Source organism: Trichomonas vaginalis, chromosome V (assembly GCF_026262505.1).
Source record: "Trichomonas vaginalis G3 chromosome V, whole genome shotgun sequence".
NCBI lineage: Eukaryota > Parabasalia > Trichomonadida > Trichomonadidae > Trichomonas > Trichomonas vaginalis.
The window spans coordinates 6,522,430-6,546,249 of NC_067207.1; the positions used below are offsets into that span (position 1 = coordinate 6,522,430).

The window sequence follows — 23,820 nt, forward strand, 5'->3', positions numbered from 1 at the left end:
TGGTTATATAGATATTATGACTATATCTTGTGATCTTTTGGGAAATCAATTCCATTTCTTGTTTAATGAATTAAAAAGCAATTGGATATAATTAATATGGTAAACAACCGATTAAAATACAACTTTAATATAAAATATATATATAAAAAAAATAATAAAATAAATATTGAGTCAATTTTTGTGGTGACTCTTCTTTGGAGGTTCAAATGGTGAATCATCTTTAATGCAATCAAAAACAGCATCGAAAGAGAATTGTTCATCTAAATCTGACCAAATATCTTCGCCAGTTTCAGGTAGAGACGGAATTGGGAAGTCCCATTTAGAAATTACGTTCGAGCTCTTTCTAATTTTCTTTCTTTCTCTAAGAGATTTCGTTCTAATCTCTGTTGTTTGGTTATTTGTTTCCAAATCAACATTTAATTCAGTTGAAACTGATTTCTGGATGAACAGTGGTGCTTCATTTACATCATTCTGGTTTAGGGAAACATCTCCAGCGTTCGCCAGTGTTGATTGGATATTAGATACGTCTCCTCCGTCACTGAGATTGGTATAGCCATCAATCATGGGGTTATCCATGGTTCTGGATACCAAGTTTGCAGGAACTGATCGGTTACGGCGCTTACTTGACATTGGTTTTTGAATATAATCTTCTGCATCATCAAAATCATCGTTATTGACCATGATACTGACATGCGTGTTCTGTTTGGGTCTCTTAACTCCAGGAACTAATGGTAGTTTTGGTGAATCTGGCTTGTTTTTCGTAGGAGATATCCAATCAATTTTTGTTTTCGTTCTTAATCTCTTTCTTTTATGATTTTTATATGGTTCAAAGAAGTCTTTGGTCGGACTCTTTATCAAACTCTCTTCTACATGTTCAGGAGGGGTGTTTATATTGAGAACTTCTGCAGATTTAGCGTAACTAAGCTCAAACAATTGTTTTGATGGTTCAAATCGTGTTTCATTCATAGAAATAGAGATGTTTGTTGCATCAATGTATTGAGGAAACCTTGAATCCCTTTCATCAATGAAAACACTATAAAAGTTGTCACTTTTTTGTTGATTTTCATCCAAAATTCGATAAAAATCTCTCATTAATGATTCTTTGTCACCAGATTCCTGTGATATAATGAAAGAAGCATCAGATGAAGGGAATGAAAGGAAAACATGGCTGTTGGCTGCTGTTTCTAAGAAATCTCTAAAAACTGGTAAAGAATCTGGACATAAACCATCAGCAACTAAGACTTGGAGGTTGGAATCGAATAAATCTTGTATATAGATGATGGAATCATCTCCTCCTCCGTTAAATGAGAGATCTAAGTAAATTAAGTTCGAATTAAACACGGAATCAACAATTATTGAAATATATGAACCTATTGTAGCATATTTCTTACCTCTGACGCATAAATGAAGTAAATTTGGCGAGTTTATCAAGAAATTTGCAAATAATTGAATTAAATCTGGATCATTGTCCCTGAAACAGTAATTAACAGATAAATATGACAAGTCCTCATTCAAAAGAAGAAAGTCGAATAGGATATTGTTAACAGGATTGCGATCCCAGACTAATGAGCAAATTGTCTTCAAATTTGACTGGTTTAAGTAGCTGAAAAACGCTTCCCAGTCTTTATTTGGGCATCTTGCATTGACAATTGATAATCTAACTCCTTTTTCATTATAATTATTTTCAATCATTTGGAAAAAGTGCAATAAACCATCATCCATCCATTTTATGTTATCCACTGATATTGATTCCAATGATTCTGGTAGAATTATTGAGTCTAATGAATTCGTATCGATGTTATTATTCGCAGATAAATTTATCGCTTTCAAATTGTTTAATCTATACTTTGTGATGGAGTTTAGTACATCTGCTATATCTAGGTCACATTTTTCTAGCGATAAGTATTGTATATTCGGGATATTTGGGAAAATTAAAGATAACCTTATATTTGATGAGAAATCCAGATTTAAATAAACTAAAATGTCTCCAACCCTACTGTTTATGAACTCTTTACAGAAATATTTCATGTTTTCGTCTGATATTGCTCTTTGAAAACCTAAAGATCGGATTTCTTTAGCAATTACGACTTCTTTCAACTGGTCTAGTTGTGAATCTGCGAATAATGAGTTAGAAAATGTCAATCCTTGTAGATTGAGATCGTTATTTTTCATTATTTGGTCTAGATATGAACTAAATGACTCTGTAGCTTTTCCGTTAATACTTATATGCTGAATGTTTGATTTCTCCCGTGAAATATATGATGCGTGGTGAAATAGATCTAATCCTTGGACTTTGGAGAGTTCTACACTTACAATGCTTTTGACAAGTGGCAGTATATCACATAGTATTGGTAAAATATTCTTTTGGTTTTGAAATTGGCGAATAGAAATCGAAGAATTTGAAAAAGTAAGAAAATCATAGAGACTTATTTGAATATCCTGTGTCATTTGGATATCTTTTTGCTTGCAGTAAAGTTCCACACGTGAAATTATTGATTCTGGTGTTGGTTCGTAAATTAAATTTTTATATGGAGTAAACCCAATAGCGTTGAGTTCATGTGTCTTTAATATTTTCTGTAATGATTCTGAAATTGTCAAAAGTATCTGATTAACTTCTTCCGAAAAACAATTAAATTTCGAATTTCCAAAAGTTAACTGTATATTATAAGCAGAATAGTTAAAATTTGTAAGTTCTAACCATGAAAATTGATAAAGTAGCTTTGAATCGCCAAAATCATAAAATAATAAGTAATTTGGCGATACAATTAAAATCAAATCAACTGCATTCTCGGCTAATGATATTTCTTGTACAATTCCTGCATATAGTGGATTGATGCCACGATCCCTTGCATCCGAGACTGCAAGCTGATAAGGCATCATTCATTCAACAACTAGAAATATGAAATTTTGGTAAAGTGAAATAGAGTTTATTAGATCGGATTTATATAAACAACTATAGAAAAACTAAGATTGTAATGTTAATCAATAGAGATTTTAAGGTTCGCGAACAAACTCACCTTGAAGACCAACAAATGTGATATTTAGCATACCTCTAGTTTTCTCCTTTAGTTGTAAGTTTGCAATTATGAATATTATTTAAATATGAAATATATGGAGAAATACACCTAAAATAGTAGCATGTCTTGTATTTAATAGGTGTAAAAAGCACAATCCTTGAGATAATAATAATAAATCTTCAACGTTCCAAAATAATGATTGAAAATAAGCTATTCTTGTTTGGTATGATCAAAGATTAGCTGATTTTTTATGTCTTTTAACCATATTTGGCGCAATTAACGAAAATAAGGATGTTTGAAAATTTCGATGAATATTGATAGGTTCAGAGCATTAGAAAGCGAGTAAAACCTAATTAAATCTTATAAGAAGCAATAACACATTCAAAAATTGCTCTTACATCGATTCAAAAGATTGGCATTTTATGAGGATTATCAAAATGGTTATCTTATAGGAATTTGGAAACAGAAATTACAATTACACGAGTTCAAAAAGATCTAATCCTAGTAAATAAGCGATTTTATATTAAATGTAAAATATAGTTTTGTTTTAAGCTAAAAAATTATAAAAAAATCATATCATATTTGCTTAATCAAGCTTCCTGTGGTGGAATGTGCAGAACTGGAACATGATGATGACCATGACAATACCGATCAAAACAATTGCAGTGATAATCAAAGCATAAAGTGTAGTATCTGATGGAACTTCTTGTGTAGCGCGAACGGCAACTGTTGTGCTGTTTTCTTCAGCTGGGCATGTAAGTGTAAGAATGAATGGCTCCTGTTCTAATTTGACAGATGTTGTATATGGTGCTTCTTTTCCTGAGAATTCAAGTGCAGTCTCAGATGTGGAGTTAGTTGAAATGATTGTCTTTGAAGCTTTGATTTTTGTGGATTGTGTCCAAAGTTTAAGGAAAATTTTCTTTGCAAAAGGAACTTCAAGCTCTAATTTATCAGTGCAATTAAATACGTATTCCGTAGATTGTTCATTGAGAATGAAGGAAGATTTGACTGATGCAGCCGAGATAGCAAGGGCGAAAAACATTATTGTCAAAACCTCCCATTTCCCCCTAAAGAAACCGCTGCTAAAAACTTGATTGGTTTGTGCTGGAAAGTGAACTGCTGATACCTATTGATTCCGATTATAAAAGAAAAGAAATGGATCAGAGTGCAGAAAAAAAATTTCATTTTCAAGATTGATGATAATATAGGATTAGAATACTCTTGTTTAAGCAAATTTGAATTCATTAAAAATTAGTGTAAATTTTCTACAATCAAAACCAAAAATTTTCATTCATGAGTGATGCCTTTCGAAATAAACAAGGAACTCATACTTTACATTGTTGTTAATAATCTCACACTTACTCAAGTAAAACTATCAGTTCAATATCATTATGAAAGCCAGCAATAAAATGAGCAAATGAGGTTTCTAAATTTCAACTAAGAAGAAGTTTTATTGGATATATTATGATCGTTGGCATAATTTAAAAGTGATGAATTGCAATTCTACCTTGTTAATGGAATTGTGAACAATAATCTAGAGGATTCACTTATAATGATACTGTGAAAAAGAAAATCCTTACAATGCTGATTTGTGCATAGAATAAGATATGGTTCAATTGAAAATACAGAAACTAGTATTATATATGTAACTTAATAATGATAAATAGTTCTATTAAGACTCATGAATATGAGAGTTACATCATATTTCATATTATGCAGAGAAAAATCTTGAATTTAAAATATATATTAAAATTTGTTATGTAAGATAGCGCAAATAGAAATAATTTAATAAACAAAAGCATTACTGCTTGTAAAGTACCAATTTGATATAAAACCAAATGTAAAAATTATAATCAACAGCATTGAACTTGTTTGGAATTTTGAAACGTTGCAGTTACATGGTGATTTGCATGATTTACGACGAAATGATATCCAGCTGAAGCTGCTCCCAAAAATAAGTTATCAATTTCTTCACCTGTAAGTGCAGAAACAAAAAAGATGCCTTCGAACTTATTAATTTTTGAATTTATATATGATTCCATTGCTGGATCTGGCTTTCGTAAATCATTTTTGTTAATTGCCAAAATGAAAGGAGGAATCACATCATTAGTTTCACAAATAACGTTAACCCAATAATCTATAGAGTTTACGGATTCCATATCAGTCGTTGACACAACTAGAACTACAGCAGCTGCAGATCGAGTGTATATTGGAGCGAGTGACTTGAATTGTTCTTGACCAGCTGTATCCCACATGAATATGTTTACATCTTGCCCTTCAACTGAGATACGTTTTGTCATGTGGTTTGCACCAATTGTCGGTTCCATTGTCTTGTTAAACTCGCCATTGATCCAGCGGAGTGATAGACTTGTTTTTCCTACACCTGAATTTCCTATCATTACAATTTTACAACATAATGTTGGCTCAGATGCATCATCAGCCATGCGTGTTCTCATTTTTTATTTCGATTTTTGACAAAAAAATTTTGGAACAAAACATAATAAAAATATCATGCTATTCTAATTTATGTAATAAATATTATTAATTCAATTTTTTGAATTAAAAACCGTGGAGAAATTAGAGGTTAAATTGTTAAATAATAAATATAATTGGTTGAAAAATGTGTATGGCCAAATTCCTTTCAAATTTTTATCAAATTTTGAAATACTGACAAATAAAATTGAATGTGTGACAATTTTCCATTAGGAGAAAATAATAATATATGAAATCAGCTAACAATTTAAAGTTCTGAAATAATGAAATTGATCGGGGTTTACAAAAATAATCGCGAACATAAGGTAGTCACAAAATCTAAGTAGTGAGGCTCTCAAAAATTGAACCGTACTCCATACAAAATTTGTGTACCCTCACTACTTAGATTTTGTGGCCTTCAATTGAGAGGTTAGTTTTGATAGAGCACGTTATAAAATTAAAAGGGAAAAATAAATAAAATTTAAACATTTAATTATATATAATGTAAGGAGTGTAATTCCAAATTTTCTAAAAACTATTCAAATTTGAGCATTTTTTTGGAAATAGTAAATCTAATATGTACATCTAATAACAACATGATTCATCACCTTTTCAAGCTCTGCAGTCAATTTTTTGAAATTTGATTGAAATAAATGTAGCAAAAATTACATTTCATTAGGGAATATATGAGTTTCTCTGGAAACAGGCTGATAAATTTTAAATTTTGTCCAATCAACATGAATGCATTGAGAAATTTGGATTGATTTTCTGGTAGAATCTGGAACAATTCAACATGTATAATGGATCATGTAATCATCATGAAATGTTAGTGTTAGAGTTCAAAAGAAACAGAATGAGTGGAAATCAAACACAATCTGAATAATTTTAAACGTATACAATCTTTAAGTTTGTATTTTGAATTCTACATATATGATTGTGTAATTCGTTCTTTCAAATTTTCGGATTCAGGCATGTTTTGATAAAATTCATTCCCAAAAACGTCAATTAACAATTAAATTTAGTGTATTTTAAATATATCTACGTATTATATTTTATAAATTATATTAAATTCGCAAAATTTTAAGTTTTAAACAAAAATAAAAAATGTTCAAAATATGAAATTATGCATAGGATATTAAAATTTACATGTTAGCAATTTTTTTGAATTGCTTTCAATTTTTATATTGAAATTTTTAAGATTTTTTTCTGAAATAATAAGCAAGAATATCAACCTAAATAATATTAAATTCCATGCGTTAATTTCCCCTCAAAAGTCATTGACCGCCTCTCAATCTAGATTTTGTGAGTACTTTAGTTGATTCTTTGTGGATAACCTTCGATGTAGAAAAAAATTATTCTTTGCTTCCATTCATATCTGTGCGTATGCTCGAATTTAACAATATCGATGATTTCTGCCCGAACATTTTTGGAAATTACAACGCGATAATTTTTTAATCTATTTGTTGATGCGTTTTGCTTATATAGGCTATGAAATTAGTATTTGTTGATTAACAAAAACAAAAGGCAACAGTAGTGAAATTGAATTTCAATGGGATGATTTTTCATAACCAAATCGCTCCCAAGGCAACACATTTATGACTAGAACGAGATGCTATAATTCTTTGTATGCACTGTCTATTTTATTAAAAATATAACGAAGAGATATTCTGAGTTGAATTTATCCAGCTAAAAGCAATATAACTTAATTGAGAATATAACTGTTATAACATTTCTGAAAAGCCGAAAGTGAAATATAAAAATCAAAAATGGAAGTTGAATCTGTAAAAGAAAACAGTATTCTTCGCAGTTTCACAATTTTCAACATCATTCCTCCTAAGAAAGAAGGAGCAAAACCGAAGATATACTGGTATTACTCAAAAGAAGAACGAACTGAAGAAGAGAAATTAAATGAAGTTGGTTTAATCATTACATTTGCAGGATTTTGTCGTAAATTTAAACCTGAGAACGAATGTGATTATATGTTCACAAACAAACAAGAAATTGGCATATATCGATTATATGGTGATATTTTTATGTCTGTTTCTATTGAATCACATGCTCCATTCAACAGGTTCTTACTTCAGTCCATTCTAAGGCACTGCAAATTAATGTTTTCTCACTTTTGGGTTCCACTTCCAGATATAATTTTGGAAGGTGAAAATCCGCCATCGGAAGAAATGATCGAATCCCAAATAGACTATGCCTTCCAATGCATTATTTCTTCAATCAATTGGTCGCATCTCGATTTCTCATACATTTTTAACTCCTTTACTCGTCAGCAGATTACAGGAGATTTTCATGCACTTAAGCGAATGTGTGCTCAACTCCTTTTACGACACAGAAAAATTTTCTCTGATATATGTATTTTGTATCGAAAGCATAGGGTTATTCATTCTACATTCACCGCAACAGTTACTCAAGCTCTTGCTTTCGGAATGCGAAAGCGCTTTGGTCATCTCTTCCTTCACAATCCTCGTGCAGATAGAGACGCCTTAACCTGGATTATTGGCTGCTATACAGACACGAATGGAATCAACTCACTATATCAGCCAGTTATCTATATTGGAGGCGTTCCTCATCTCTTAGTTGCTTTCAAACTCCATAATTACAAAATAGTTTTAACACTCGATCCAGAAATTACAATCGATGAGAAGATACTTCGTGAAATACCACACCACTTACGGTCAATTTGCGATTACCTCCGAAATAATACAGCTGTTAAGCCAATTACAGAAGTCCCTGTTCCTTTCGCACTTGCCATGGATGACCAGCAAGAAATGTCCTTCGATTGCTGTCAAATCGATGCAAAAAGCCGTCAAGCAGTTGATGAAAATTTCATCAGAGGCCATCAAGCAGCGATGTATACAGATACAATTGCTTCTGTCGGATTCCCTGGAGTACAGGAATACTTCATTACTGTAATAAGAGGTGCAAGAAAAGCAGAAAAGGTCGTAACTTGCAAGAGTCCAAGTATTACACTATCTGAGCAGTTGAAGATATGCAACAGAATCATTGTGCTCAAGGAACAAAATAGGATCCTTCCAACAAAATCGTCTTGCTCGATTCAATAAAATATCTTATTAAGTTATTGTTTGTTAGTAATAAAATACTTGATTTTAGTAAACTTTAACATATTTATTCAACTGAAACTCGAAATTATCATATATAACAAAAAATATCAAATAAATTTATTATTACTCTGAATATTTCTATAGTAAATGTATTCATGGTAATATCCTGTCTAGGTTCGTAGATGCTAATGAGGAAATAAACGAAATATCAATATAAAAATTTTCAAATTTCTTTTAAAATAAAGGTAGCTATAACAAATTTAACTGTAATTCTGATGAATTAATTTGAACGCTAAGTTCATTATCTAAGAAAAGCCCTTGTATGCGAGGAATAAATTAAACGAAAGATTATCTTGCAAAATTTAAGTATTTGGCTTTGCACCATCCTAAAAGACAAAGTTATATAGTTGGATTCGTAGATATTTTGCAAATTCTGAAATTGAAAAATTTAACTTAAGAAATGTAGAGAATATAGTTGAAATTGCTTAGGTTTTCAGGTTGTTAAATCTTGGTTAATAGTTCTTTGAGTCAATAAATTCATTTCTTGTATAATTGCTTGAATTGATTTGATTTCTTGTTGGTGTTCGTTATCTGGTATGTCTGACACTAATTTAATTGCAAGATTTCGAAATTCATGAGTTACAGCAACTAAAAGTTGATTAATAGGCTGAAGACCTAAAAGTGGCTTCCATACCATCGAGACATCTGCAATCCACTCTTTCTTAGATTTATATTTACGCTTTTCTAGGTTTACCATGATGGATTTTAAATCAACCCAATTCTTGAGATCTTTTCTTTGAATAGATGGAAAATATTGCATCAATATATCTTTACTTCTAAAAATACGGAAAATTGGCTTTGAGCCAAGTTTTCGGATAACCTCTTTGGCTTGAAGTAAAAGAAAAGAATCCATCAATACAAAAAAATACTATTTTCATGTAATGCATCATCACCTATGCATATTTCTTATTATCAAGATGAATTGAAACCAATTTATCTATTCAATACAAAACGATATTATTGACAACGCAATTTATTTAATATAAATGAAATAATATTGAAATAATAGTATTATGTATCAACTTTTATTAACATTCTCATCATTCGCATTACTTTGATCTTTGGATTCACTTAGCATTACAATTTCAAGGAAGACTTTTTCAAGTGTAGAACACGAGCAGGTATAAAACTTTATACCAATGTTATCAATTTGGCTTTTCTCCATGATCTTAAAAAGTTTATTAATTTCAATATCTTTCTTGGGAATTGTATAAATTCTACTACTTGGACGAACGATTGATGGAACAGCAGATGGAATTTCCGTTATGAAAAAGTTCGTAATTTTTTCCTGAGTTTCCTGAAGATCATCTTCTAATAGAATATCAACTTTCCATTCAGTACCAAATCTGTTGGACAGGTATTGTGGTGTGCCAATGGTGAAAACACATCCATTAAGCATGATTGATATGTTATCACAAAGGTTTTCTGCTTCATCGAGGAGGTGTGTGCATAACATGAATGTCTTCTCGCCTCTGTATTCGTTGATCAAGTTGTGAACCTTGTGTCTCGCGATAGGGTCGAGTGAAGAAGTTGGTTCGTCGAGGAGTATTATGTTCGCATCTGAGATGAATGTGATCGCGACAGCACACTTCCTTCGGTTGCCACCGGACATGTTGTCGACTTTCTTGTCGATGTGTTCACTAAGGTCAAGTGTATCAACCATCTTATCGATGATTTCTTTTGTCTCACTTCGACTCTTGTTGTACAAGTAGCAGAAGAACTTGAGGTTCTGTCTTCCTGTCAAGTTTCCTGTGAGGTGGTCATCGAACTGAGGACAACGAGAGATCTTCTTTGGATCGAATGACTTCTCGATGTCATCACCTTCAATTTCGACACTTCCATTTGAAAGTGCTTCATCACGAAGTATGATCCTCATAAGTGTTGTCTTTCCTGCACCATTCGATCCCAAGAAACCGAAGAGAGATCCTTTCTTGATTCCGAGTGAGACCTGATTGACTGCATAAATGTTTTTGCCATTTGGTCCTGAATAGAATTTCGAAACATCTTTGATTTTAATTGCATATTCCTCTGATGAATTATGAACACTCTGTTCCATATCTATTGCTTCCTTTGTAATCTTTTGTTTATCTTTGAATTCCTTAAATTCTCTTTCATGTCCAGACCATCCGAATTTTGAGAATTTCTTCTTTGCATTCTGTGATTGTTTTTCAACTATCCAAATTATTATAATAAACAATAATGCACTAACAAATGCAACAATCAAAGGAATCTTATCATAAGAATCAGTGAATAAAGTAATTGAACTTGGTTGAGAACCAAAAGTTATAAAAGGTTCCAAAGGGGCATAAAAACAATTAACTAAATTATTAACTGGAATTATGCAAAATATGCATCTGATAAATCTCACAGTATTAATTCCTAATTTAGCCTTCAATAACAAACCACTGCTGAAGGCTGCAATCACAATAATCAAATGAAAAATTAAAATTATTGTAGCACCACTATTCCTATTTGGAAGAATGAATCCCATGAAATACATGAAAAAGATAGACGAGAGCATAGTAATGAAAATTGAATAAAACAAATAATTCTTAATTGCCATGTATACATGATCATTCAGGATGTGATAAATTATATGGACGATAACAACAACTATGATCATATGTACAGAATCAATAATTATATTTCCCAGCCAATACACAAACCTATTTAAACCGCATGATATCATAAAATTGCGTATTTGTGTGTGTAAATCTTCAATAATTTGACCAAAACTAAATGATGTAAATAATGCAATACCTATAGGAATGAGTAGGAAATACATAATTATATTTAATGGGTTAATTCCACTTGCATCTTTCTTCAGTTCATTTTTAACAGTAATTTGATAGTGTATATCTGAATTTTTAACATCGCTGTAAATCATTTTATAAATTGCACGTCTAAAAATCGGAATAATTTCATAAAAATTAGATGAGTTATAAAACAGAACGCAAGTAATATTGGCACTACGATCATCTCCTTCTTTATTATACCATGAATTGTTAACAATTTTGTAAGCAAATAGATTGTTTATTGATTGTTGCCTATCTTTTGATATTTCTTTTTGATATCGGTCCAATTCTTCGAAAGAATCAAAGTCGTTTATCTTAGCATCAATATCTAGTTCTGTTTTTATCATTGTTTTGATGACATTTCCCAATTCTGGTAAACAATATCCGCCATCACATCCAGAATCTTTTATTCTCGTAATTGAAAGATTATTTTGGTATTCTACACTACCAAATGTTGGCCCGTAAATGATTTCTGAATAATCATTTTCTCCTGGAGCAGGAGAATACGAAATTAAACCTGGAGCTATCATCAAAATAATCGCAATGAAGTCAATAATTAATGTACCTAATATACCTTTCCATTGAAGAATCAGCTTTCTATAAATGACTCCTTTCAGTTGGCTTAAGAAAGATGTCATTAGAAAAAAATACGAGAGGTTATCGATTTTGTAATTTAATCGTCGTCGTTATCGATTTTGTAATTTAATCGTTATCGTCTTTTTCTAAACGTGCATTTTTACATTAAAAGCAATGCAACTCCAAAATTAATTGGTATTTAGACTTTAATTAGGTGCAGACAAACGAAATGCAGTCCAAATATTTTGGTGATATATGAATTACATAAATTTAGGGAAATTGAAATTATATCTTTTTAAATTTTTAGGAAAACAGATTTATAGAATTGTTTAAGTCATCAAAATAATGCAGACTTAGGTCAAATTTTCCAAATTTAATCATTTGCAAGACTTTCAAGCGACTTCAAAATGTCGAAATATAAGTCCAAAAATAAAATTACGATTACAGTCTATCCTCAATTATTATCACGCTAATTATTGAGTGACCCATGCGTTCGTATGTATGTAATACCTTTTAAAAAGGAGATGAGAGAGATAAACTACATTTACAATTTAAATCTGATGTATTTACTTGTTACATTTACAAATGTAAATGTTTCTCGTAATGTTTACATTTTGTAAGTATAACGAATAAAAATGACGCATTTTTTTACAAAGTCAAATTATGCGATACAACTTTACTTGTTACATTTACAAATGTAAATGTTTCTCGTAATGTTTACATTTTGTAAGTATAACGAATAAAAATGACGCACTTTTTTTACAAAGTCAAATTATGCGATACAACTTTACTTGTTACATTTACAAATGTAAATGTTTCTCGTAATGTTTACATTTTGTAAGTATAACGAATAAAATGACGCACTTTTTTTACAAAGTCAAATTATTGTTCGATTTTTGCAGCTTGTAAACGATTAATTGTATAAAGCAATTGATATTAGCACGATATAACTGAATAATTCTAATATTGAAATCAAAAGCCCTTAAAATATCATGATATTTTAATTTCATAACAAATCTAGGAGACTATTTGATGAAAACATATCCGATGTGGGTTTTGTTGTATTATATAACTTGTTATTGACTTCTTAGCTTTCCAAATTTTTTTCGATAATGAGAAAACGAATGAAAAATCAACATTTGGTCCATTTAAAATTTGATTTGTTTACATTTTTTTACTTTTTGAATTTCAATTTATATTTTCCTCAAGAAATACTTTAGATTTAAGAAACTAAATCATATAATCTACTAAGAAAATATATTAAATCCTATAATACTCAAAGTTTTGTGATAAATCAGATCTTTTTTATTTTACTTTTATTATGTTTTTGCAAACTTAAGGTCCTCACTAGGTAAAACATAATACTCTTTGAAGTTAAGTATTTTCACAAAGAGAGGACCAACAATATCAAAAGATTGAATAAAGATTTGTATTATTTTATTTATTTTTAAGAACATGTTTAAGAACCCTCATTATCTCCACGAATATTGCATATTTTTCTATTCTAAGACCACCAAAATTACGTTTTAATATAGAAAATAACATATTTATGTGATGCTAAAGTCGAAGTCCTTAAAAAATTAGTGTTAAACATCCTATTGTTAAATAAATTTTTTAAAAACCTTAATAGGATAAAAAAAAAGAATTTACACTCTCTCACTTTGAAAACGTAGAAAATGCCAATCTATTGGTATACATTTTAGTTTTGTTAAGTTTACAAAACGATTACTCTAGATTTTAAAGATTTATCAAGAATTTAGAGAATATCCTTCTCAAAACAACTTCAATAACGAAGGATTAGTATTAAATCGGATTTGTAACATAATTATAGTACATTACAATACAATTTCTCCGACTTTTAAATATTTTTGAAATATTTACAAAATATGCTCTTTCTATCATCGATACTTTAATACAGAGCAAATTTAGTAAATGTCATCACGTTATTTTTTCATAAATCGTTTTCGAACTTTTGAAATATTTATTTTAAACCAGTTTTCTACATTTAATATGTGAATTATATCAAAAGTAGATGGGCGATACTTGTAAATCTATTTAAACTATTAGTTTGCTATTATTGAAGAACTTTATAATTTTTTTTTCTTATGTATGGAATTAAAGATAATTTTGCCGATTCCAACTGGTTTTTCTATATGAGTTAAATATGCCAAGTGAAATCGGACTTGCCAATATTGTAAATTGAAGTATGGACTATATATCGATTTTCATTGATTGATGAATAACTCGGAGTAATGTAATTGTTGATAATGAAAAATAGTTTTCAATTGCTGGTAAGGGCCAATGTATGTTCAATAGCTCCGAAAGCAAAAAATGCACGTTTAGAAAAAGACGATAACGATTAAATTACAAAATCGATAACGACGACGATTAAATTACAAAATCAATAATGACCCAAAAAATACTTATTGTTCTATTCAAACGCCAAAATATAAAATTAAATATTGAGTACAAAAGTAATATAGATATTAAGTTAGGTTTAAATGAGGACCATTTTTGAATTAATTTCTATTTTTTGAAAAAAAAATTGAGAGCGATTATATTTTTAAAAAATACATAATATTGCAACAAAGAATATATTCAAAATTTAAAACGAGTTAATTAAATTTAATTGTTCGAATAATTCAGAGAACATTGAAAAATTCAATTAAAATTCATTTATAAGAAAAATCTGAAATATTTATATTTTATATCAATAAATTAATATATGCAATTAGTTTAAATGGATTTGGCAGTTTGAAAATGTAATTACAACTTCCAAAAAAATGTCAAATTGTATGCACGATCCGGATTTACATATATCATTCACTCGGAAAATATAATTTTATTCAAAATTAGATTTTTTGAAAAAGAAATTTAAATTCTTCTCGGGGAGATTCAATTTTATTCTTCTCATGATGCACAATTATCAATCATTCAATTTAAAAGAATTTTAATTAGTATATTATCCCACTTTTAAATTTGTTCAATTATTTCAATATTCTTTTCAATTTTCATTCTTAAAAATAATAATTTACCACCATTATGCTCAATGATCTTGATTCAAAATCCAATATTCCACCAACTGGAAATACAAAGTATTCCCAGTCAAGATTCTTCATTCAGTTCCTTAAGTTAATTTTGGGAATGAAATTCAAAAAAGTTGGCTTTTATGTATCTCAAATCTTTGTAATTGCTTTCATTATTTTACCACTTGTTATTTATTTGGCCCTGTTACAAAAAATTGATTCTGGTTCACAAGAGTATGACCCATATAATTCCCAATTACCAGATGAAAATCAACATTTATTTTTATTAAAACAACCTTTAGAAAATGGAGATAAACTACTTTCTCAACTTTTAATTGATTCAAATAAGTATAGTCAAGATGATTCAGATCCGTATAATCCAAGTTCAAGCCAAAGCAATGTACTCCCAATACATGGCCTTATCAATATGATTTTATTGATACATTATCATACACATCAAAGAAAATATATTTTTATCCAGAAAATATTTATACAAATGATATTAAAGAAAGAGTCGAATGTGGCGCAGATGGAGAGAAAGTGAAATTGTTTTCAGATGAAAATGAATTTATCCAAAGTTCATATAAATCAGATGTTTATGCATTTCGTCTCTTCGCAGAACCAGGTTTATTTAATTTTAATGGAACAATAAGAGAGGATAGCTTCTATCCAATTTATCAATTCAAAGGTAGCTTCTATTCATCTCTTATTAGGTATTTGTTCAATAAGACCAACATCTCTGTTGATATAAAAATTGGAGAATATAGTAGGCAATCAATATCTGGAAATCCGTACTATTATATTTATGCATTGTTCATTGGGTTTGCTGTGACAATTGTATTCCAGAACACATATTACATGTTTCATGAATTCAGAGAGAAAAAACTTTTACTATTGTTAACAGTTTCTGGAACATATGAATTAATTATTTATCTTACATTCTTTTTGATTGATTTAGTTTTCATGCTTATTTATTCCATTGTAGCATCTATAATTTTAAATTTATCAGGATTGAAAGGAAACGTAATTCACATGCTCTTAGTAATATTATTGATATTTATCTCGAACTATATTTTAGTCGCTATTTTTGTTTTAGTTTTATACAATCAGAAGCGTCTCAAACTCATCACAATTGGTCAAATTCTATTTAATATTGCTTTCACCATATTCTTTTTGCTTGAAAATTCTAATGTAAAAGTTATCAGCATCGTTTCTGAAATATTCCAATATCTTCCTCAAGGAATGATATATATCTTAATTGATAACCTTGCATACTGCAAAATGTTAGGAAAAGCATTTGATTTCTCAACCGCATCAGAATTTTATCATATCATCCCTCAATCCAAAGGTTCAAAAATATTATTAGGAATCACATTTGCGAATTTGTTTCTTTTCATATTCTTGAACTTGATGTTACCTAGAACTGCAGGAACACCACCAATTGGATTGAAACGTATTTTCTCGTTAGGATGCTGGCTTAAGGTTTTTACATTCAGAAGATCTAAAAATATCATAAAAAATGATGACAAACACTTTATTGAAGTCAACAATATTGATAAGAAATATGGATTTTCAATACATGCTCTGAAAGATGTTTCTTTCAATATTGATTCAAAAGAAATCATAGTCCTTATTGGTCCAAACGGATGTGGTAAGAGTACATTGCTTAATAGTATGACAGGAAGTATTGACTGCAATGGAGGCACACTTAGTATTTATGGCGAACTCTGCAAAGGTGGATTCAGTGAACTTCAACAACATCTTGGTATCTGTTTCCAAGATAATATCTTCTTTGACAGACTCAGTGTTCGCGAACACTTGAAATTCTTTGCTTCAATTCGTGGATATTCAAAAGATCATCTGAATGAAGTTGTTGATCATACAATAGATACATTCTGTCTTGAAGATTGTGAGAATAACAGAGCAATGTCTCTTTCGGGTGGTCAAAAGAGAAAATTATGCATAGCTCTTGCACTCATTGGAAATCCAAGTATCGTCATTCTTGATGAACCAACAGCAGGTATCGATGTTTCAACACGTCAGACAATTTGGAAAGCTATATCTGGATTTGGTATCACAGCAATCGTCAGTACGCACTCACTTGAAGAAGCAGAATCAGTGAGTAGTCGTCTGTTCGTCATGCGAAATGGTGAACTCGTCTTCGATGGTCCTTCAAACGAACTTCGTCGTAAATATCACTGTGGCTACCGTCTTACACCAATGTATCTTCCAGACACAGACACTAAGGATATGAACGAAAAGCTTCTTAGTTGGTGCAAGTCTAAGATCAGTGAATCCACAGAAGATGAAACTCACGATAACAGTATTTTAATTCCTGTTTGTCCTGAAATCGTTAGTCTTCTTGAAGAACTCGATACTGAGAAAAGTAACTTCAGCATGTTAGAATTTAACATTATTATCGAACAACTCGAAAATGTTCTCTACCGTATGTATGCCGATGATGAAAATGTCGAAGCTCGGTAAATATATTTTAAATTCATATTCACTTTCTTCTATTTTTCGAAATAAAATTTTTCTCTTTAAAATTTAAATTTTTTCAAAAAAAAATTCAAATTTAATTCTTGAAATAGTGCTCAAATTTAATGCCCCGCCCTTATTATATATGAAAATAAAGCAATATCCAAAAGAGTGCTAAATTATTTTTTTATTAATCTAGATGATTTTTTTAGGCAAAAACCATGGACTTTGTATAACTGAAATTTCGAAACAATACATACGATATATTGATTTCATACAATAACTGAAATAAGGTAAAATCTCATTTCTTGAAAGTTGAAATATCGAATTATCTTTGATCAAAATATTATATTTATCGAGAATATTATAATTTTCCATATAGTATTTAACTCTTTTTATCAAATATTTTTCAACTATAATTTTAATCTTTTAGAAATTTTATTAGTTATATTGAAAATCCTTATCACATGTAAATAAACAGTATGATTTAATATTAATATAGTCGAATTTTTGATATCGTTTAAATTTCCGAAATCAAATTCGATATTGAAGTTAGATTATAAAATCATATGCATATTAGTTTCTATTGCTCATCTTGTTCATCATCATTATTTTGACTTAACATGACAATTTCGAGGAAAACCTTTTCAAGAGTTGAGCAAGAGCATGTGTAATACTTGATTCCCATGTTGTTTGTCTTCGCTTGCTCAAGGAGGCGGAACAGTTTCGTGATTGAAATGTCGTTCCTCGGGATTGAGTATATTCTACTCAAAGGACGTGAGATTGTTGCAACAGCACTCGGAATGCCTTGCAAGAAGAAATTAGAAACAGTGTTTTGTGTTTCTTCGCTCTTGTCGTTCAAAAGAACATCAACTTTCCATTCAGTACCAAATCTGTTGGACAGGTATTGTGGTGTGCCAATGGTGAAAACACATCCATTAAGCATGATTGATATGTTGTCACAAAGGTTTTCTGCTTCATCGAGGAGGTGTGTGCATAACATGAATGTCTTCTCGCCTCTGTATTCGTTGATCAAGTTGTGAACCTTGTGTCTCGCAATCGGGTCGAGTGAAGAAGTTGGTTCGTCGAGGAGTATTATGTTCGCATCTGAGATGAATGTGATCGCGACGGCGCACTTCCTTCGGTTGCCACCGGACATGTTGTCGACTTTCTTGTCGATGTGTTCACTAAGGTCAAGTGTATCAACCATCTTATCGATGATTTCTTTTGTCTCGCTTCGACTCTTGTTGTACAAGTAGCAGAAGAACTTGAGGTTCTGTCTTCCTGTCAAGTTTCCTGTGAGATGGTCATCGAACTGAGGACAACGAGAGATCTTCTTTGGATCGAATGACTTCTCGATGTCATCACCTTCAATTTCGACACTTCCATTTGAAAGTGCTTCATCACGAAGTATGATCCTCATAAGTGTTGTCTTTCCTGCACCATTCGATCCCAAGAAACCGAAGAGAGATCCTTTCTTGATTCCGAGTGAAACCTGATTGACTGCATAAATGTTTTTGCCATTTGGTCCTGAATAGAATTTCGAAACATCTTTGATTTTAATTGCATATTCCTCTGATGAATTATGAACACTCTGTTCCATATCTATTGCTTCCTTTGTAATCTTTTGTTTATCTTTGAATTCCTTAAATTCTCTTTCATGTCCAGACCATCCGAATTTTGAGAATTTCTTCTTTGCAGATTTGCCTAACGCTTCAATCAATAACAATATTAACAAATACAAAATAATGCCAATAATCGGGATAATAATGGGGATCTTATAATAAGAATCTGCATCCAATTTAACCGAATTTAATGGAGCTTGAAATTTAATAGGTTCAATTGGAGCATAAAATAAGTTAATAACATTATTCATTGGGAATATGCAGAAGAGACATCTAATGAGCTTTAGTAGAGATAGTGATTTTATTTGTTGTCTTAGCATCAAACCAACAAAATACGCTGTCAATGTGAAAATAATGTGAACAATAAAAAACATTGTTGCGCCACTGTTTCGATTGCGAAGTAAAAATCCCCAAATATATGCATAGATGATTGATGCAATTAATGTAATAAGCACTGCATAAAATATATATCCATTGAATTTCATAAAGATTGGTTCTTTGAGAATCATATTGATAATGAAAGCGATAACTGTTACTATAAACAAATGAGCAAAGTCGATAATGAAGTTACCAAGCCAGTATGCAAACCTATTTAAACCACAAGCAATCATATAACTGCGCGTAGGTGTGTGTAAATCTTCTATAATTTGACCAAAGCCAAATGAAATAAATATTACAATGGCAATGGCATATATTATAAAGTATATATCTGCAACATATGAATTTCCTTCTTCTTTTGCCATTACTTCGGATCTAACTGAAAAATTATAATAAATATCGGAATCTGAAATACTTGGATTCATCATTTTAAATACTGCACGACGAAATAGAGTCTCAAAATGATAAGTTTGAAAATTTGAATAGTTAACAACAACGTTGCATGTTATACTTGCGTTATATTTGTCATCTTCTGTACGATAATATGAGTTGTTAACGATTTGATAACCAAATATATTATTTAATGAATGATGAGGGTCTGATGTTGTTTTGTTTTGAAAATCATTAAGATCATCGAAAGTATCAAACTCGTTGACTTTGACGTCTACATTTATTTCATCTTTTATCATCTTTTTTAAAATGTCTAATAATTCTGGGAAACAGAACCCGCCATCACAACCAGGATCCTTTATTCTTGTAATTGAAAGATTGTTATAATTTTCTAAATCATCCAAAGAATTTGTTGTTATATGCGTGACTCCTTCTCCTGCCTTGTCCGAAGATAATTTAAAGATTGCAGGTACTAATAATAAAGCAATAACAACCAAATCTACAATTATGGTACTAATTATACCTCGTAATTGAAGAATTGATCTTCTAAATAGGACAGCCTTCAGCTGGGATAAGAAAATTCCCATTTGAATATTTTATTATCGTTTCTTTCAAATTCAATTTAAATAAAACATGATAAGAATAAATAAACTATTAAATTTGTCAAAGGTAAGATTTTGAATGGAAAAAAGATGTTTGAATGTTTTACATAAATTTAGTGTAAGATGAAGGCCATTCTCTTGCTTTATCAAATACATTTTCCAATTAAAAACTGAAATTGTATTTTTGAATTCAATAAATTAATTTTTGAGAGCAAATCTAAAGCCTTTGAGGACCAACGATTTTATTTTTTAAGTACTTGTGTTGATGCATGATTTAAAAATAAAATTATATCTTATCAAACGATAAGATAATGAATTTGAATACAATTCAAAAACCTAATCAACAATAAAGTTTATATGTGTGGGAAAATTCATATAGAGTTATATAAACTGTTTATTCATAATTAACAAGCTTTCAATTTGATTGACCAAGTTTTTGAATTTGCATTTTTTATGCAGATTTCATTTGTAAAGCATGAATTTAAATTTTCGCTAAAACAAATCATTAACAAAATTGAAAATGCTTCAATTCTAAGGGGAAAAAAAAGAAATATAATTCCTATAACAATATATAAAGAAATAATTATTTTGTTTTCAATTTTATTTTACATTCTCAAATTCATTTTTATAATTCATTAAAAAAGACCCTAATATGCTTGATGATTTTGATTCAAAAAACAAAAGATCAAACGCAGATAATGTAAAGCGTTCCCACACAGCATTTTTCTTTCAGTTTCTGAAATTAATTTTTGGAATGAAATTAAGAAAAGTAGGGTTTTACGTATCTCAAATATTTGGAATCATTTTCATCATCTTCCCGATAATCTTTTATATTCTCATAATAAAGAAAATGGAAAATTCTATGAGTGAATATAAAAGGAAAAAATATACTTTTCAAAAACCAGGACAACATAATTACAACTATGACGATTATTACTATTCAAGGAATAGTTTACGGCCAGCAAGTAAAAATTCAAAACAAGATAATTCGAAACAACCTTTAGATGATCCTCCAGATCCAGAATATGATCCATATAATTATTCCTACGGTCCATATAATTATTCCTACGATCCATATTATCCTCCATACGATCCATATAACCAACCTAGCATGTATGAACGTCATAACTACTATTTTTTGTATGAGATAACTTGGGAGGACAAAAAAACAATTCTATTTCCAAATAATGGTTATACGCAGGATATTAAAGCAGGTGTACTTTCTAAAAATGATACTAAAATAGTTGAAATAATGTCAGATGAATCAGAGTTCGAAAAAATAGCAAAAACAGAAGATGTGTTTGCATTTAGAATCGAGCCAAAGCCCAGAAAAATCTACTTTAATGGCTCAGCAAGAGGTGATGCGTATCAGTTTGGAGGTTCTTTCCGATCTTCAGTTATCGAATATTTTATGGATAGATTAAATATATCACTGAAAATTGAGATAGGAGAATATACAAATTTTGCAACAACAGGCAATCCATTTTATTATCTTTATGGTTTATTTATTGGCTTAGCAATTACAATATTATTCACAAATACATATTATATGTTCCACGAGTTTAGAGAAAAGAAGTTATTCTTTTTGTTAACAGTTTCCGGTGCCCTCGAATCATTAATTTATCTTGCTTTCTTTTTCATTGACTTTATTTTTATGGTGATTTATTCTTTTCTAGTAGCTATCATTTTCACTATCTCAGGTTTGAACGGAAATCTAGGATTATTATTTTTAATTTTCTTCCTTATCTTTATCGCAACTTACTTTTTCAATGCATTTTTAGTATTGATTTTATATAACCAGAAGCGTCTGAAGTTACTTGTAATAGTTCCAATATTATTCCATATTGGTATTTCTATTTATTTCATGATTGGGTATGACGATACCAAAGTTTTCCCAATTTTCATGAAAATATTCCAATTTTTACCTCAAGGAGCAATTTATTTATTGATCGATAATGTTGCATATTGCAAAGAAGTCAAAGAAGTATTTGATTTTGCAACAGCACCAAAAGTCTTTCATCTTATTTCACAATCTACTGTTTCAAAGATTTTATTAGGAATGGCTTTTGCATTCTTATTCCTTTTCCTTTTCTTCAACTTGATGATGCCAAGAACTGCTGGAACACTCCCTGTTGGATTCGCGCATATTTTCTCATTCGGACATTGGAAGAAAGTTTTTGCTTTTAGAAGAGCAGTTAAAATTAATCATGAAGATGACAAACACTTTATTGAAGTCAACAATATTGATAAGAAATATGGATTTTCAACACATGCATTGAAAGATGTTTCTTTCAACATTGATTCAGGAGAAATCATCATCCTCATTGGTCCAAACGGATGTGGTAAGAGCACATTGCTTAACAGTATGACAGGAAGTATTGACTGCAATGGAGGCACACTTAGTATTTATGGCGAACTCTGCAAAGGTGGATTCAGTGAACTTCAACAACATCTTGGTATCTGTTTCCAAGATAATATCTTCTTTGACAGACTCAGTGTTCGCGAACACTTGAATTTCTTTGCTGCAATTTGTGGTTACAAAAAAGATAAAATCCGAGAAGTTGTTGATCACGCGATTGACTCATTCAATCTAGAAGAATGCGAAAATAACAGAGCAATGGCTCTTTCAGGTGGTCAAAAGAGAAAATTATGTATAGCTCTTGCTCTCATTGGTACTCCTCGCATTGTTATTCTTGATGAACCAACAGCAGGTATCGATGTTTCAACACGTCAGACAATTTGGAAAGCTATATCTGGATTTGGTATCACAGCAATCGTCAGTACGCACTCACTTGAAGAAGCAGAATCAGTGAGTAGTCGTCTGTTCGTCATGCGAAATGGTGAACTCGTCTTCGATGGTCCTTCAAACGAACTTCGTCGTAAATATCACTGTGGCTACCGTCTTACACCAATGTATCTTCCAGACACAGACACTAAGGATATGAACGAAAAGCTCCTTAGTTGGTGCAAATCTAAGATCAGTGAATCTACAGAAGATGAAACTCACGAAAACAGTATTTTAATTCCTGTTTGTCCTGAAATCGTTAGTCTTCTTGAAGAACTCGATACACAAAAGAGTGGATTTAACATGTCAGAGTTCAATATTATTATCGAACAGCTCGAAAATGTTCTCTATCGTATGTATGCTGATGATGAAAATGCTGAAGCTAAATAGATCTATATTAAATTCATATTATACTTTATTCAATCCTAATCAATTTTTAATATTTTTCATTTTGTAAAATTTGGATAAGCTAAAATATGTTAGTTTGCAAAAATTTACTGGTCTATCTTTGAAACATATAAAAACTGTCTGAATTCAATTTCAAT

The 23,820-nt window shown here is 30.4% G+C and overlaps 9 protein-coding genes across 9 annotated transcripts, besides 2 other annotated features; 3 read left to right on the plus strand and 6 right to left on the minus strand.

Moving 5' to 3' along the window:
- Nucleotides 1-171: 171 nt before the first annotated feature.
- Nucleotides 172-2,877, minus strand: TVAGG3_0289390 (the record flags this gene model as incomplete). Its single annotated transcript, XM_001578891.1, has 1 exon — nucleotides 172-2,877. One exon carries the CDS (start codon nucleotides 2,875-2,877, stop codon nucleotides 172-174), a length of 2,706 nt encoding a protein of 901 aa, XP_001578941.1.
- Nucleotides 2,878-3,527: 650 nt separating this feature from the next.
- TVAGG3_0289400 (uncharacterized protein) lies at nucleotides 3,528-4,060 on the minus strand (the record flags this gene model as incomplete). Its single annotated transcript, XM_001578892.1, has 1 exon — nucleotides 3,604-4,059. One exon carries the CDS (start codon nucleotides 4,057-4,059, stop codon nucleotides 3,604-3,606), a length of 456 nt encoding a protein of 151 aa, XP_001578942.1.
- Nucleotides 4,061-4,765: 705 nt separating this feature from the next.
- TVAGG3_0289410 (GTPase protein) lies at nucleotides 4,766-6,135 on the minus strand (the record flags this gene model as incomplete). The annotated part of the gene is made up of 1 exon (XM_001578893.1): nucleotides 4,871-5,473. One exon carries the CDS (start codon nucleotides 5,471-5,473, stop codon nucleotides 4,871-4,873), a length of 603 nt encoding a protein of 200 aa, XP_001578943.1.
- Nucleotides 6,136-7,255: 1,120 nt separating this feature from the next.
- On the plus strand, nucleotides 7,256-8,560 carry TVAGG3_0289420 (vacuolar fusion protein CCZ1 homolog-related family; the record flags this gene model as incomplete). The annotated part of the gene is made up of 1 exon (XM_001578894.1): nucleotides 7,256-8,560. One exon carries the CDS (start codon nucleotides 7,256-7,258, stop codon nucleotides 8,558-8,560), a length of 1,305 nt encoding a protein of 434 aa, XP_001578944.1.
- A 493-nt stretch (nucleotides 8,561-9,053) lies between these two features.
- On the minus strand, nucleotides 9,054-9,473 carry TVAGG3_0289430 (bromodomain family; the record flags this gene model as incomplete). Its single annotated transcript, XM_001578895.1, has 1 exon — nucleotides 9,054-9,473. The coding sequence occupies one exon, from the start codon at nucleotides 9,471-9,473 to the stop codon at nucleotides 9,054-9,056; it is 420 nt and encodes a 139-aa protein (XP_001578945.1).
- Nucleotides 9,474-9,638: 165 nt separating this feature from the next.
- Nucleotides 9,639-12,053, minus strand: TVAGG3_0289440 (ATPase activity, coupled to transmembrane movement of substances; the record flags this gene model as incomplete). The annotated part of the gene is made up of 1 exon (XM_001578896.1): nucleotides 9,639-12,053. One exon carries the CDS (start codon nucleotides 12,051-12,053, stop codon nucleotides 9,639-9,641), a length of 2,415 nt encoding a protein of 804 aa, XP_001578946.1.
- An 18-nt stretch (nucleotides 12,054-12,071) lies between these two features.
- Nucleotides 12,072-12,278: a mobile genetic element.
- A 1,909-nt stretch (nucleotides 12,279-14,187) lies between these two features.
- Nucleotides 14,188-14,405: a mobile genetic element.
- A 2,022-nt stretch (nucleotides 14,406-16,427) lies between these two features.
- TVAGG3_0289470 (ATPase activity, coupled to transmembrane movement of substances) lies at nucleotides 16,428-17,501 on the plus strand (the record flags this gene model as incomplete). The annotated part of the gene is made up of 1 exon (XM_001578897.1): nucleotides 16,428-17,501. One exon carries the CDS (start codon nucleotides 16,428-16,430, stop codon nucleotides 17,499-17,501), a length of 1,074 nt encoding a protein of 357 aa, XP_001578947.1.
- A 577-nt stretch (nucleotides 17,502-18,078) lies between these two features.
- TVAGG3_0289480 (ATPase activity, coupled to transmembrane movement of substances) lies at nucleotides 18,079-20,475 on the minus strand (the record flags this gene model as incomplete). Its single annotated transcript, XM_001578898.1, has 1 exon — nucleotides 18,079-20,475. The coding sequence occupies one exon, from the start codon at nucleotides 20,473-20,475 to the stop codon at nucleotides 18,079-18,081; it is 2,397 nt and encodes a 798-aa protein (XP_001578948.1).
- A 1,879-nt stretch (nucleotides 20,476-22,354) lies between these two features.
- On the plus strand, nucleotides 22,355-23,665 carry TVAGG3_0289490 (ATPase activity, coupled to transmembrane movement of substances; the record flags this gene model as incomplete). Its single annotated transcript, XM_001578899.2, has 1 exon — nucleotides 22,355-23,665. One exon carries the CDS (start codon nucleotides 22,355-22,357, stop codon nucleotides 23,663-23,665), a length of 1,311 nt encoding a protein of 436 aa, XP_001578949.2.
- Between the last annotated feature and the right edge of the window lie 155 nt (nucleotides 23,666-23,820).